This window comes from Monodon monoceros, unplaced genomic scaffold, assembly GCF_005190385.1.
Source record: "Monodon monoceros isolate NGI ecotype Baffin Bay Population unplaced genomic scaffold, NGI_Narwhal_1 Super_Scaffold_4, whole genome shotgun sequence".
NCBI classification, from domain to species: Eukaryota; Metazoa; Chordata; class Mammalia; order Artiodactyla; family Monodontidae; genus Monodon; species Monodon monoceros.
The window spans coordinates 43,773,462-43,789,038 of NW_021703781.1; the positions used below are offsets into that span (position 1 = coordinate 43,773,462).

General features: G+C 38.7%; 1 protein-coding gene across 8 annotated transcripts in view; it reads left to right on the forward strand.

Moving 5' to 3' along the window:
- Window positions 1-9,144, forward strand: part of A1CF (APOBEC1 complementation factor) — a 77,865-nt gene extending 68,721 nt beyond the window's left edge. For 3 of the 8 annotated variants that reach the window (XM_029245407.1, XM_029245408.1, XM_029245410.1), the window contains 5 exons: window positions 190-294; window positions 817-998; window positions 4,506-4,642; window positions 5,356-5,507; window positions 8,562-9,144. In XM_029245407.1, the coding sequence (XP_029101240.1) occupies window positions 190-294; window positions 817-998; window positions 4,506-4,642; window positions 5,356-5,507; window positions 8,562-8,713 (728 nt within the window). In that variant the 3' untranslated portion in view covers window positions 8,714-9,144. Of the gene's footprint in view, window positions 1-189; window positions 295-792; window positions 999-4,505; window positions 4,643-5,355; window positions 5,508-8,561 lie in introns of all 8 variants that reach the window. The other 5 variants (XM_029245411.1, XM_029245413.1, XM_029245409.1 and 2 more) reach the window with 4 other exon arrangements.
- The last annotated feature ends 6,433 nt before the right edge of the window (window positions 9,145-15,577 follow it).

Consider the following 15,577-nt stretch of genomic DNA (forward strand, 5'->3'; position numbering starts at 1 on the left):
ATCTAAAATCACATCATTAAACAATCCCTACATTAAGTATAAGTTGTCAACCAGTTGTAATGTAGGAAAAAAACAAACTTCACTCCAAGGGAAAAAATACCTGTCTTATAACAAGAAAGGAATCAATGAATGATATTCATGGATAAAGGGTAATCAATTTAATTTTTTATCTCTTTATGCCACCAATAGGAAATCAAAGTAGCAATGTGGCAAAACAAAAAATCAAAAGGAATCTATTAATGAAACTCAATGGAAATTTAAGCCTCACATTGATAGAATATAAGAGAGAAAATGGTGAGTTTTAAAACACATTTTCTAAATGTTGGTTTTCCAGCAGGCCATCATGAATGGAATATTAGGGAAACTAGAATTCATTTCTAATTTACTGATCAAAGACAAAAAGGCAAGACTTATTTTAATACATGTGGTCATATTATGCTGGGATGTTTTAATAAATACCTTCCCAACATTTATTAGTCTATAGAAAAACATTAACGAAAGGTTAACCGAAGAGAGAAATTGCAAAATTTCTCTGTACCAAAGTTTTAAAGTTGCACGTGTACTTATCCATAGCTTTGATAGTATTGCTTTCTTCTACAGTTAAAAAAAAAAAAAAAGACACCTGTGGTGAACCCTATCTTATGTTGAGTTTCATTACATTAGAATCCTGGAGTTTTCTATCTGTCTTCAGGGAAATAATCAATGTGACTTGGGCTAACTTTTCCATTACAGTAAGATTCAGGGTGATTTTCTGGTGGTTTGATTCGGTTTAATGCCTTCTTACATTCCTAGAAATTTACATGAATGTACCTGTAGGGGCTGCGGGAGTGAGAGGACTGGGCGGCCGTGGCTATTTGGCTTACACAGGCCTGGGTCGAGGATACCAGGTCAAAGGAGACAAGAGAGAAGACAAACTCTATGATCTTTTGCCTGGGATGGAGCTCACCCCAATGAATCCTGTCACTTTAAAACCCCAAGGAATTAAACTTGCTCCACAGGTAGGTAACGTTATTCCAGAGATAGCTTGGATAGTTTGTATAAGTTGGGCCAAAGACCATCATTCACCATTTGTCAAAGGATCTGACTTGATCCCTACTTCAGCTGCTGTTTTGTTTTGTTTTATTAAATAGATATAGCAGCCAATCAACATAATGTACTGTGAGAGAAAAGTGGGTGTTGAGTACAATTGTTTCATTTTAGACTCTTTTTTTTTTAAATTATGAAATTTGACATCTTAAGTAATCTTCCACCGAAATGCAAGGATTCTGAGCATGACCAAGAATTATCAACCAATACTTTAAATGAGAATAAAATGAAGCAAGGCTGGTTGAAGGCAAATGAAGAGCGCTCATGACAGGGAATGAATAGATCATTTAGAACATCTTTTCTTGGAAGCTCTGTGTCTAAGAGAAAACACTGTGCTATCTCTGGTGTATCATTACTCATATTAACTATAAGATGCCATCAGCCATATCGAATCAAGTCATCTACAATGACTGTATTTGGGCAGTAACATTAAGGTAAATTTTTTGCTTTCACTTCACAATTCTAAGTTTCCATGTTTCTGCATGAGGCTATGATTTTATTATCGGAAAATTAAAAGTTATAAAAGTTGTTCCAGTACGGAAACTGAACAACAGGGTTAAAAATAAAACAACACAGGATCTGTGTTAACCCTTACACTGTCCCCTCTGGACATGCAGTACGTGCTGGACTCTCTGCAGAGACACTTTGGCTGAATAATCAATATCCAGTTGTTCAGAGTGACAGTTTGCATATCCTAAAGGAAAATTCCCAACTCCCACCCCAAAGGTATAAGCCCCAAATTTATGGGAGTAGTCTTATGATTGCAATCAAGTAGAAAACTTGATTTTCTAAAATCTCATCTTGACTGGGTTTTTTTGTTTGTTTTTGGTGTATTAATGGCTTTCTTATACATACAAATTAGCTCATCTACGGTTTCTGCTACCCCTCCCCATACAATTTTTTTTAAAGGATGCCTATCAGAGTGGTAAACAGTAATCATGTGTCTGTTCAAAAACCATATGGGGGGCATGCATTATGCACCGAGTATTGTGCTAGGTGCTGGGGATGGAAAAGTGAATATAACACAACCCTTACCATCAAAAATCATACGGCAATCCAGTGAGAGGATCCTGACACATAATAATTACAATAAAATCTAGTAAGTGCCATGATGGAGCTTTGCTCAGAAAACACAAAAGCTAGTCAATCCAATCTATCTTGGGTTAAAACCTAAAATAAACAACCTAATTAAAGTACTAGGATACCCAGAAATATTTTTAGAAAATAAAAAATAATCATTGTCATAAATTCTGTGTAATAGTTCTAAGAACTGCCATAGCATGAGTAATGATCTCTGGTTTTATATTAAATCCAGGTTAGAAATTGGTCATGCTTTATTGTAATATATGGGGGCTTCACTGGTGGCACAGTGGTTGAGAATCCGCCTGCCAATGCAGGGGACACAGGTTTGAGCCCTGGTCCAGGAAGAGCCCACATGCTGCAGAGCAACTAAGCCTGTGCGCCACAACTACTGAGCCTGCACTCTAGAGCCTGTGAGCCACAACTACTGAGCCTGCATGCCACAACTACTGAAGCCCACGTGCCTAGAGCCCGTGCTCCGCAACAAGAGAAGCCACCTCAATGAGAAGCCTGCGCACCTCAAAGAGTAGCTCCCGCTCACCACAACTAGAGAAAGCCCGCGCACAGCAACGAAGACCCAACGTGGGCAAAAATAAATAAATAAATAAAATAAATGTACCAAAAATATATATACAGTAACATATGAGTAACTATCTCTATCAACTAATGAAAGTTTTTCTTAATTAATTTGTCTCTGAATTTCTGCAACTGCATCTTAGAAATTAAGATGCCAAATTAAGATGCCATGCCACCCCCGACCAGCATAGATGGAGCCTGGATAACTCCATGGTGGAGTTATGAACTTCCAACAAGAAGAGCAGGCTGCCCTGCAGAGTCAGAAGTTAGAGCTGGAATCCTTTACATGTGTTTGCACAATGGGCACAAACAAGCAGGCAGAATATCAGCCAGCTCAAGTAACTGACTATTGCCCAGGAACCTAAGAGAACAGTTTATAGATGACAAGAGATGCTACAAAACTAAAAGTATTAAGAAGCAACAGTTAATAGAGGAGATAGGAGCAATCTATAAATTCAATAAACTGGAAAATGTCATGCTATTACAGCTGGATAAGCATTAGAGCAAATGAGATAAGAAATTCCACAGACTCAACCTGGGAACTGTTTTGTCCCAAGAGTTATTTTTTAGGACTTACACCCTGCTTTGCACAGTTTACTGGATCTGCTGACCAATGGGAGCATCAGGGCTTGTGGGCCACCAGAAATGGCTTCGGCATGAAGAAAATATGTGCCTTCAGGCAAGGTTTGGTTTGGAGTAATGACAGAAGAAAGAAGCATGAAGGAAGATTCCAAAAATCAGATCATCATAAAAATAGCCAGAAGTGGTGTTTTGCCAAACAAAGACATTGCAACAATCAACACCCCTCTATTTTTTTTTTTTTTTTTTTTTTGCAGTACGCGGGCCTCTCACTGTTGTGGCCCCTCCCGTTGCAGAGCACAGGCTCCGGACGCGCAGGCTCAGCGGCCATGGCTCACAGGCCCAGCCGCTCCGTGGCATGTGGGATCTTCCCGGACCGGGGCACGAACCCATGTCTCCTGCATCGGCAGGCGGACTCTCAACCACTGCGCCACCAGGGAAGCCCCTCAACACCCCTCTATTAATGTTCATCAATAAATACTAACACAAACCTTTTAACTCTATTTTTATGAAAATGTAAAGTTAAAACCCTATGACAAATGACATGAAATAGGAATAAATCCTTAGGTTATTTTCTCTAAACCATTATAAACAGAAGGATTCAGGGTAATAATGAGTAAATCCAGCTACACAGTGCTAAAATATCAATTTTTTTTTTTTTGCGGTACGCGGGCCCCCCACCGCCATGGCCCGGTGCGCAGGCTCCGGACGCGCAGGCCCAGCGGCCACGGCCCAGGGGCCCAGCCGCTCCGCAGCACGCGGCATCCCACCAGACCGGGGCACGAACCCGCGTCCCGCGCATCGGCAGCCGGACTCCCAACCACTGCGCCACCAGGGAAGCCCTGGAATATCAATTTTTTAAAAAACGGAATAAATATACCAAACAAATTGTACATTAAACTACTGGTAAAAAGTTAGAGCTAATGGACTAAACTAAAAGTGTATTAGAATAAATGGTGTGAAAATGATTTTCCTGAATTAATAGACACAACATTTTAAATGGAGTTCAAATTGAGTTCATCTTAAATTTTATGAGTCATTAAACCATGTGGCATTTTATCTCTTCTTATATTTGCTTAAACTCTGAAGATTCAAGTTTAAAAACCTGAAAGTTAGAGAAATAATGCAAATGTGATATTTGGAAGGGAAGTCACTTTTTTTGTTGTTTTTTTTTGCTCTTGTAGATATTAGAAGAAGTTTGTCAGAAAAATAACTGGGGACAACCTGTATATCAGCTGCACTCTGCCATTGGACAAGATCAAAGACAACTCTTCTTATACAAAATAACGATTCCTGCCCTGTCCAGCCAGAATCCTGTCATGTGTGTAACTTCTCCAAATTCCTAATCATTTCGATTTTAGAATGAGTCTTGTAAATTAAGTGTATTTTATCACTATCTAAATAAGATAAATATTCAAGTCTACAACCTACTCATTTTTCGTTCAGTGCAAACGTTGAGATGTGTATTTGGGATATATGTGACAGCTATGAGACTAGCATCTCAAAGCCCCTAAATTTCATATAGACAAAGAAGACTGTGTACTCTCACCAACCAATGGAAAACTGCAGATGTAAAGTGTAATAGAAGTGAAAACTATAGCCCATCCCTTTATCTGTGTAGTATTTGGGTTGAACCATACGAAACTGCCCTCTTATACCTAATAACACCATGCCCTGCCATTTAAGTTTTGAACCAAAGCTATAACCTCTCTATTAGTGGTTATCACCTTCTCAATTTTACCTTGAGCCTGCATTTCTACATGTTTTAGGAACCATCCTGTTTCACACGTACATTAGAAAGAACTTACAATGAGTTGCAAGTACGCTCCAGGAATGTCATCGTCCACCGATGTTCTAGGTCCATTCACAAATGCTCCAACATGCATGTATATCTGGAAGCTTTAAAAGCAGAGAGTGATAAGTCCCCACGCAAAATTCCATTATCCGATCAAAAAAGTGAACAGCGCCTTAGGTTTTCACCTGTCTCAGCTACATAAGTTTAAAATGCACACCCTGACTGACTTTGCTTTCCAGCCACCCTTTCACACCCCCGAAGCTAAGTGCCTATGTGGATGAAGCAAAGACATACGCAGCCGAGTACGCCCTGCAGACCCTGGGCATCCCCACCGATGGAGCCGATGCCCAGACCGCAGCTGCTGCTGCCGCTTCTGCGACCGCATTTCCAGGTATGGAAAAATAATGCCAGAAATGGCACCCTGCAGAGAGTGTTTGGGAGACCCTCTTTGGGACCATGGACTCAGAGTTATCTGTGAACTTCAACGACAATAAATCTGATTTACACCACCTGTGACCAAAAAGAATTTGCCCGATGAGCGAGCCATTAACAAGGCAAGAGAATTGAGCTGGGCAGCAGAGGAGGGTCTAGTCTCAGCTCAGCTATAAGCAGCTGTGTGACCTTAAATGAATCAATCTCTCTGCGTCTAGTTTGTTTGGGTTTTTACTTTTAGTAAGAGAGTTTAGAACTACTACATTCTACTACTACTACATTCGTGGATGATGTTTATTTGAACTCTTACTATGTGCCAGGCACTGACTTATCTCAGCAATGCTCATGACACCACAAGAGACAGGTTCTATCGTCATGCACATTGTACAGATGAAGAAACCAAGTACCACCAACAGAAAGATTAAGTCATTTGGCCAAGGCCAACCAGCTTTTAAGCAATCCATGGACTCCCTCCCCAATTCTAATCTTCAGTTCTACTCAATTCTACTTGTATTGCTTTGCTTTCTGAAAGAAACATGTAGATCGGATTTTTTAAAATTATTTTAAGACAAAAACTCTATGTGTGTGTGTGTGTGTGTGTGTGTGTGCGAGAGAGAGAGAGAGAGAGAGAGAGAGAGAGAGAGAGATGGAGAAAAAGAAAAAGAGAGAGACCGTTTCAATAAGTGGCTAATCAGGCTCATTTTATCTGTTCTATAATTTAGGTCTGGGGCATATGCTGATTACTTAAAGTAAAGTCTATCTGTAGATCAACATGCCTTCAGGGTCACATTTAAAAGACTTTTCCCCATTTATTATGTACCTACAACAAATGCTAATGATTAAAAATGAATCCTCTAGAGATTAAAGAGGACCAGACAAGAAATTTCTTTTGGAAATTTTTCCCTCAGCAGTTAGTTTGAGCAACTCCACTCTTTCTTGGTAATAAAAGTTTAGGTCTTTCGAAGAAATCTGTCATTCTGAATTGTCATTGTGTTGGCATACCTCCTCCCATAAGCCCAAATCAGAGAGTTCTGACTAGACCTAGAAATAAGACATTCCTATCAATTGATTAATTCATATATTGGTCCTGTGTAGGTATGAGAGCTGCTACATACGTCACATCCATAACACCTGAGCTGGCTCTCAATTCCTTTTATTTCTCAAAACTTGCAAATGTGGCCTCCATCCTGGCAAGTGAAGCCGAAACTAATCATGCTTCCCGCACAAATGTGACCTCAATTCCAGCTTTGCTCTTAGAACGTGGAGAAGATGTGTGACGCACCCCTTCGAGGTTATCAAGGCAACAGCAGCCACTGCCGAGGGCCAGGTCCTTCCTGGGCTGTGCTGCAGCCATCAGCGCCGCGCTTCCTTTCCATGAAATGGGGTGTTGACACATCCATATTCTGGGGACTTGTGCCAGGCTTCTCAGTTCTTGCAGAAAGTTAAGGCCCTGTCTTGCAGAAAGCTGTACCCCAAAGACACCAAATTAATGTACTATAAAAATAAATGAGCCACTGCCAGGAGAATTTTAAAGTTTGCTTTTACATTGGAAAGGATTTGCTCTTTGCCCAAAAATATTTTATCTTATCCTCACTTTTATTTGCTCCTACAAGAAATAAAAAATTATTTAGAGCATGAGAATTGCCTTGGGAATGCCTAAGAATTTGAGAAGGTCTTTTATAACTTGCTATGGAGTCAAGCAAAGAATAATAGGCTCCAAGGGAAGAATCTATTTAAAACACAAATGCTCTTGTACTTTAGAAATTAGCCAAATTGAAAAAGAAAATTCAATTTTCTTTTCAAAATCCCTAAAGGTAAAACCTACGCTACACACGCACATACACGTATATTTTACTTACTTACTTTAGAAATACTGTTTCCAAAATTATGAAAGTAATTGTTAACATATTTCTCATATCCTTGGAAAATGTACCAAACCTCACTAGCACATTAGTCAGCATTACTGCCCAAAGTGCACGAGCCAAGGAGTGGATTCAATTTTTTTACAAATAGTCCAGCCAGCTTCCCACTACCACTTCCTGAGAAGCCACCAGAAAGAAATCAATGTGCCTGGGTTTAGGCAGACTTCCACAACACATAAACCAAATGTGCTTTCTTTCTTTTTTTTTTTTAAATCAGGTCCCCATTTGCTGCTTAAGTATACTTTTTCCCTTTTTCTCATCCTCTTTCACAATTTGGGGATCATCTCAGAAATGACCAGATTTGGGTCTAAGACATTAACAGGGAAATAACTGCTTTTAGATAATAGCTATTATGCTCTTTTCTTCAAAAGTATTAATCAGCTAGACATGATAGTAATACAAAAGCACATGAGTATTTCCTTATCACTCAAGCCCCTTAGTTCTCTGACAGTAAGGACGAGCACTAAGACCTCTGCATACATCAAACACAGCTCGATGGTGGGGTGAGGTATTGTTTGTCCTATCCATTTAGACCAAAATGTGGACACCCTAGGTATGTGCTTTTATGGTGCTATATAGAAATATGCTAAAACTTTAACTACTTCTCCTATTGGTCTACCCAGTCCCTACAAACCTCCCTGGGTAAAGGCAATGGTTTTTAATATTCTATTTAGGTGAGGGTGGGGATGCAGCAGAACCAGACCCACAGGGCCCACCCCGATCTCCTTGCCAACCCATCAACTGCCTCCCCTCCTTTACAAGTTCTGAGACCCTCTGAAAAAGTTCTGAACATCAAACTTTAATCAGCTCAGCATCCCGTCAAGTTTCTGTTTCTTGGGGTCTATCCCCCATGTTGCCAGTTTTCTAAGAGCTAAACGATTCTGATATAAATGGCCGACCCCACTTTGAGGAACACTCTTCCCTAATCAGTGAGTCCAGATATTACATCCCCTGAGGGCACCTTTTAAAATGTACACGTTAACTTTTGGCTTTAAGCAATACGTTAAATTTTCATCTTTCATAAAGATCGTAAGCCAAAAGGAAACAAATCCGAATCCCTTTCATGAAGTTTTCTCTGCCTTCTCCTCCAGGCTATGCTGTCCCTAACGCAACTGCATCTGTGTCTGCAGCCCAGCTCAAGCAAGCGGTGACCCTGGGACAAGACTTAGCAGCATATGCAACGTATGAGGTCTACCCCACTTTTGCAGTGGCTGCCCAAGGGGATGGATATGGAACCTTCTGAAGACATCTTTCTTTTAAGAATAAAACACACAAAACTCAATCTAGAAGAAATACACCTCTAACTCGGTCCCCTAATGATCACAAGTAATACTTGTCCCAGAGTGATGCCTTTCCTGAGACTGTACAGCTTACATTGATACTAATTGTAGAATCATGATATGAGAACTTTATTTCTAATGAAATCCAATGTTAAGGAGCCATTTATCTAACAGGAAGCTAAAGAGCAATTGCCCCCAAAAGTTGTTCTTCCAAGGTTCCTGAGTGTCTTGGGAGTATGTTTACAAACCCTGACAGAGTGGAGAGAGATCTTTTAGCCAGCAAGAGTTCAGGGGCTAAGCAGACCTGGACAACCAGTAACAACCAAGGGGGCCAAGTAATTCCAGAGTCTTAACCCCTGGCTTACAGCTGCTTTTGTAATACACAAAGTCACAAAAGGCTGAGGGACAGTAGGAGATGCTTTTCAAAGCACATTTCCCATTGCCCACTGCATGAGGCATATTCACAGCCTGGACCTAGTGAGAGATTATCCAAGGTTTAATGGAGTCAGCATCATTTCAGTCTGAAAATTCCATCCCGGCAATTTGTCATAGGTCAGGATCTTCTCATCCCCTGCAGCCCCTGGGGACTAGGAAATTGATGTGATATGTTACAGCTATTGTTAAGACAAATCCAGGCCCACCGTTTATTAAACTCATTAGCCCACACCTCTTTTTCCCTAGAACTCCTACGCTTCCTAAGGATGCCCCACACCATAATAGTCATGCCAACTTGAAATGACTTTTTCTCATTTTAAACATTTTGACTTGTCCATATTGATTTATTTTCATCTCAATCTCATTTTGCTCATCTCCAATATCATAAAAAAAATAAATCAAATCTACAGCATATCATTTATGATACTTTTTGCTATTCAGCAAATTGGCTGAAAAGTCATTTCAAAGGGAGGAGTGAAGATTTACTCTCGTTTCTATGATGTTTTTGTAGCACCCAGCCCACCCTCCAGCATTCAGAGACAGTTATTAACCTGGGTTCAGCCTTGGACTATCTAACCCACTTATACTAAATCTGATGAGAAATCCACCGCCTTCTCTTCCTTTTACTTTCAATAAGTATCAGACAGCTTTACCATATCTGAGTCCTTTGGTTTTGAAGTTATCACAGGAGAACTTTATATCCAACACTGATTATTATCAGAAGCCAATTTTTCAGATATTCAGCAAGGGTGTTATTTATCAAAATCTCCTAGAGTTTTGGGTCTCTTCTCTAGAACATCTGAGGTGAGTGTGCTACAAAAACTGGGGAGAAGGCACTGCTTTCTCTCCATACTTATAAATGATGGCTTTTTGTTCAAAACAGAAATAATCAAAGTCCAAACACAAAATACCTATTACTACCACGCCAGTCTCATTAGTGGTTTAAGACATACAGTACTAGATTTCCATTTCCCTTGGCTTTTGTAAAATTCTGCAAGACTAAAAGGGAAGACATAAACACCAAAGCATAGAAAAATCTGTCAACTCTTGAATGGAATTCTGTGACCCCAAATCAGGCCAGATTCCAATGAAAATCAGGTAAATTCCAACAACAATTAAGAGTCCTTGTAAGCTTTCTGTTCTGTTAACTCCAATCTGATATCAAAGGCCTCAAGGCTACATCTGAAACTCTGAAAGGCCTCATGCTTTCAGCTTTGTTTTGCTTTTCATATTTCCCAGGACAGTGTTTCCCAGACTTGACTGCACATTAGAAATACCTGGAGAGCTTTTCAAACTGCCAATGCCAAGGTCACACCTCACACCAGCTACATCAGAATGTCTTGGGATCTGAGCCCGGCATCAGTTTGTTTGTTTGATTGTTTTTAAAGATTTTAGCTGATTCAAGTGTACAACTAAGTTTGGGAACTGCTGTATTCTTTGTATTTCCACTCTATTTTAATACTTTTTATTTTTAACATCTTTATTGGAGTATAATTGCTTTACAATGGTGTGTTAGTTTCTGCTTTATAACAAAGTGAATCAGTTATACATATACATATATCCCCATATCTCTTCCCTCTTGCGTCTCCCTCCCTCCCACCCCTCTAGGTGGTCACAAAGCACAGAGCTGATCTCCCTGTGCTATGCGGCTGCTTCCCACTAGCTATCTATTTTACATTTGGTAGTGTATATATGGCCATGCCACTCTCTCCTACTAGAGAATGAACTTGAGGATATGGGGAGGGGGAAGGGTAAGCTGGTATTTTAATACTTTTTTATTTCACTTTTATTAAATAGAAAAATGCAAGAAAAATTGTCTAAGTTAAAATAGATAGCCAGATATTTTTACCTATGTTCATCTCATGAAAAGTATGAATGTGAATATAATTCATACTGGCTTCAAACTAACTCTTGGGCCAAACTAATTCTAAGTATGAGAAAGTGAAACATTCCTCCTTAAGCAATTCTTAGGTCCAAATTTACACTCCTCCACAGACCTGCTTTCATACTCAAGGAGAGTAATTACAGTGGGGGCAGGCAAATTGCTAATCAGTCCAAAGAAGCATTCCAAATTCCAAGAACAAAAGTTTTAATGTTCTTTAAAATCTTTGAAAATAAACATAAAAAGGCACTCTGCATATCTAGTATATGCAAAAAAGAAGGTATGATACAGAGGAGTTTTAAATTTAATCAAAATGAACAATTAGTTAATACAGGAATCATTTTATGAGAAAAAATCATTATTCCAGATTAAATCATAATCACTTTTTAAAAAGATTAAGAGCAGAGACATAAATATACAATAATAGCAAAGTATCAAGAAAATTACCACTGGAATATCATCTCATTACTTGCTCAAGGAAAATAGTCACAAGTATTCATAACATTTACTTCCTGAGAACTAGTTTTATTCAAGTGAGTAGATGTGGTTTTATTTTTTGCTGAAATCTTACTTTATTCTAGTAAAATCTAGAGAATTCCATTTAGAACATAAATCATAGAAAGTATCAATGTGTTCGCCATGCCATATGTTTGCATTGCCTTTGCCCAAATTAAGTAATGTAGAGCAACTCCAGTTATGATGAGTTTGAAACTTTAAAAATTGGGATTTTTAAAAAAATCAAGTGTAGAACCAAAGGTTTATTTTGCATTATGTTTATAGTTCTGAACTTCAGAAATTAGCACTTTTTTTTTTTTTTTTTTTTTTTGCGGTACGCGGGCCTCTCACCGTTGTGGCCTCTCCCGTTGCGGAGCGCAGGCTCCGGACACGCAGGCCCAGCAGCCATGGCCCACAGGCCCAGCCGCTCCGCGGCACGCGGGATCCTCCCGGACCGGGGCACGAACCTACGTCCCCTGCGTCGGCAGGCGGACCCCCAACCACTGCGCCACCAGGGAAGCCCAATTAGCACTTATTTAATACCTATCATACCTTGTGTATCAATATATCTTTTTCTATTTCTTACTTTAATGCTTAATAGAAGAAAATCTTCATAGAAACAAAATTAAAATGAGTCAACCCACTAAGTGACAACAACAAAATACCCAAACCAATAATTTAGAAACATCTATTAAATTAGGATTGGGTTTCTAAATTTGGGTAATTAACAGCTTAATGAGAATTAAAATCAGCCCTATGTTACTTAGGAGGAAATGAAACAGCAGTGAGATTAGTTATCAATTTCTTATCTATAAAAATGCTTCCTCTTCTTAAATTGCTATACTCCTCTCCCACCCCATTAATTTAGCTAGAACTGCCTTTAACTGCCACAAAACATAATTTTCCTAGATGACTATCCACACCCATCCATCCCCGCCCAAACCTGGTATCATGCCAAACCACACGATATTCGGGTGACAGCACCCAAAATGCTGCTAGAAAGCTACCTCGTGTTAAGAAAACACCGACTTTAAAAAATATCTAACAAATGAGAACGTATTTCAAAAAATATCTAACAAATGAGAACGTATTTCCAAACCACAGGTGTATAACTTTCTAATGATGGATGGAAATTAAATTATAGCTACGTATTGCTAATGGCTATGCAGGAAATTTTAGTCTTACATAAAAGTTTTTTTAAAAAAGCATTCTTCCAATCACACAGATTAGCTTTTCAGAAATATTGCTTCAATATAATTTTTAATTTATGTTAATTTTCGCTATATTTTTAAATGACTATTTTATCGTTCTTTCTTGGGCAGCTGGGTCACAATTTGAATTCATGGGGATAGGGAAACTTTCCAGGGTGCCTTGGCAGAATAAGGGTCAATAAGGAAAGTTAGGATTTTCAGTAAACTGTCTTGTATTCAAAGCTACAAAGTTTGATAAAGTTTATTATTGTTGTGCAACTCCAGCCCTGTCCCAGATTTCCTGAAAATAACTTACAACTAAAAGGGAACAATGTGCCCAATATTCACACAAGGCCATGATCATGTATTCCCCCCTTGCACTCATATAGAAGTTTCCAGGGGGTGAAAGCATAGCTACAACTTAACCTAGAGAATTAGGTTAAGAATTAGGTTTTTATATTTTGTAGATATATTTTCATATATTGTAGAGACATCTGCCGAAGACAAAACTAAGTTTCAAATATGACACCATAAGTGAACTTTATGATAAACACTTTTAAGAGAAAATACTAATAGCATAATTTAGGAATTTTAAAATACTTATTGAAAGAGAAACTAGGCAACAGACATTCCTACCTGAGAGGCAACGGTTATCTACTGGGTTTTGTCAAATTGATTGTCAAATCTGATGTTGAAATTTCACTTCATTCTAGTGACATCTTGAAAATGCTCTCAGTTTAATGAGAACATATTCATAGAAAGTGTGAAGTATCCACAAACTGTATGTTTGTGTTTGCCAACATTAGAACAAAGCAAAGCAAGTCCTGCTATAATTAGTGAAACTATTAGGAAAACAAGATTTTTTTTCTGACCTCCATACCTATCTCTTTACTTATGGAGTAAAACATTAAAAAAAACTTTTTTTACTCAATAAAAAATGGGTACAGAATATTCTATTGCCCCCAAAATGTCCAACATTTTAAAAGCCAGCTTTTTCTTACAATGTTGATACAGAGTATAGAATGAACAAATTTAATAGGGACAGCAATGTATACCTTGAACACACAGACTCATTTATGGGAAACGGCAGACTTTATGCATCCCCAGTTACCCTCAGTTTTGTAGGAAAGATAAAAGAACTCCTTATAGTTTAGCTAATAGTGAAGAGAAGTTCATAACCAATCTAGAAGTAAAAAGTAATTAGGAAACCAGAGCCTCCGTTCATTCAAAAGAGCCTGGAATAAAATATAGAACTCTTCTGCATCACCTCTCCCTTGTGGACTTTTCTCTTATTTTGAGAGGGAAATCAAGGAAAAGAATATACCCCATTCTCTCTTCACATATGGTACTTTGTCTAAGGGGAGGAGAGATACCAAGAAACAGGTCTTTAAAGAAAGTTAGCTGCCAGCAGGAATTTCTTGAAGACAGAAGAGCATCCATCCCACTCATGGTTTAACACCATCTCTCTGGAGTGACAATACATCCTGGTTTGCCAGGACAGTGCAGGCTTATGTCTGTTGTCCCACTATAAATATTAACAATCAACAATTAAAATGAACAACTGTCCCCCTTACTCTCAAATTTGTCTCAGTTTAGACAACAGATTATACAGTGACCCCATTTTTATGGCTCTTTTTGGTTTTTTTATTGTACAATTGGCTTTATCCTCTCTAGAGCAGATACAGCTTAAACTAAAAGGCCCTGCCACTTCTTTCTGACTGGGGTAGGATCATGGCGAACACAGAGGAAGGCAACATCTTCTCCTCCACTCTTCAATGCACTTCAGTGCACTCCCCATCTAGCTGACGCTCTACTGGTCCTAGTTTTCTTCCCACTGCCCCAGGGCTCTGGGTCCTGAGCTCTGCCTTTTGTTGACAGAGCTAGCAGCCACATGGCCACATGGTGCAGAAGAAAAGATGAAAGATAGCTCTTGGGGGCATGTGCTTAGCCTGTCAAGGTCAAGAGGGCATTAGTAGGGTCTTAGAGCATTTGCTGGGTTCTTTCTTCCTGGAACCAAGCTACCTACACCTCAAACCAGAAAGGACTTCCTATGTAAATCTTCATATTAAGAGGCATGATGTCTTTTTCCCTCCTTCTGTGTTTTCCAGATTTGCTCAAACACTGACTCCCTTCTATTTAACTTCACCATTATGTTTGCTCATCAACTATCCTTCACCCCAAATCATCATATAATCCCATATAAAGAATTTATTATTTTTAATGGAAAATAATGTTAACAGATAGTTTCCTTTTTAACAGGAATTCCTTTTCACTCTTCCTTTATTCTCTTTACTAATATTGAGAATTAAACAAATTTTACAGTCTTTATTGCTATTAACCCACAAAACTATTCTTCATAGAATGTATGATCAGTCTGTGTTTACTATGCACCTACTCTTATGCCAGAAACTGTGAACACAAATCTATTTTTAAAAATTTCTTCCCTCAGTGGGGTACACAGTCTAGTGATCCATTCTGCAGTTTTTAAAACTGAATATAATTGCACGTATTTAAGTGTGTCATCTGGTAAGTTTTGTCACTTAGTCAGAATCCCCAAAATAAATCGACTCTGTTCTAAACCTTGTTTCCACTATCACTGCCAAACACTAGGTTCGTGTAGTAAGCCTTTTTAAAGACGAATTTAACTCTTGATCTATCATTATTGCTACTTAAGTAAAATGAGTTTTCAAATATTTTCCCCAGAAGAAATATAAAAGACTATGCAAAAATGTAAAAAGAAGAAAAAAGTTTAGTTAGAGACCCAGAAGGAGCTTTAAAACATGGAGTTGACAAATTCACATACTGATTTATGATGTTAATGAGCA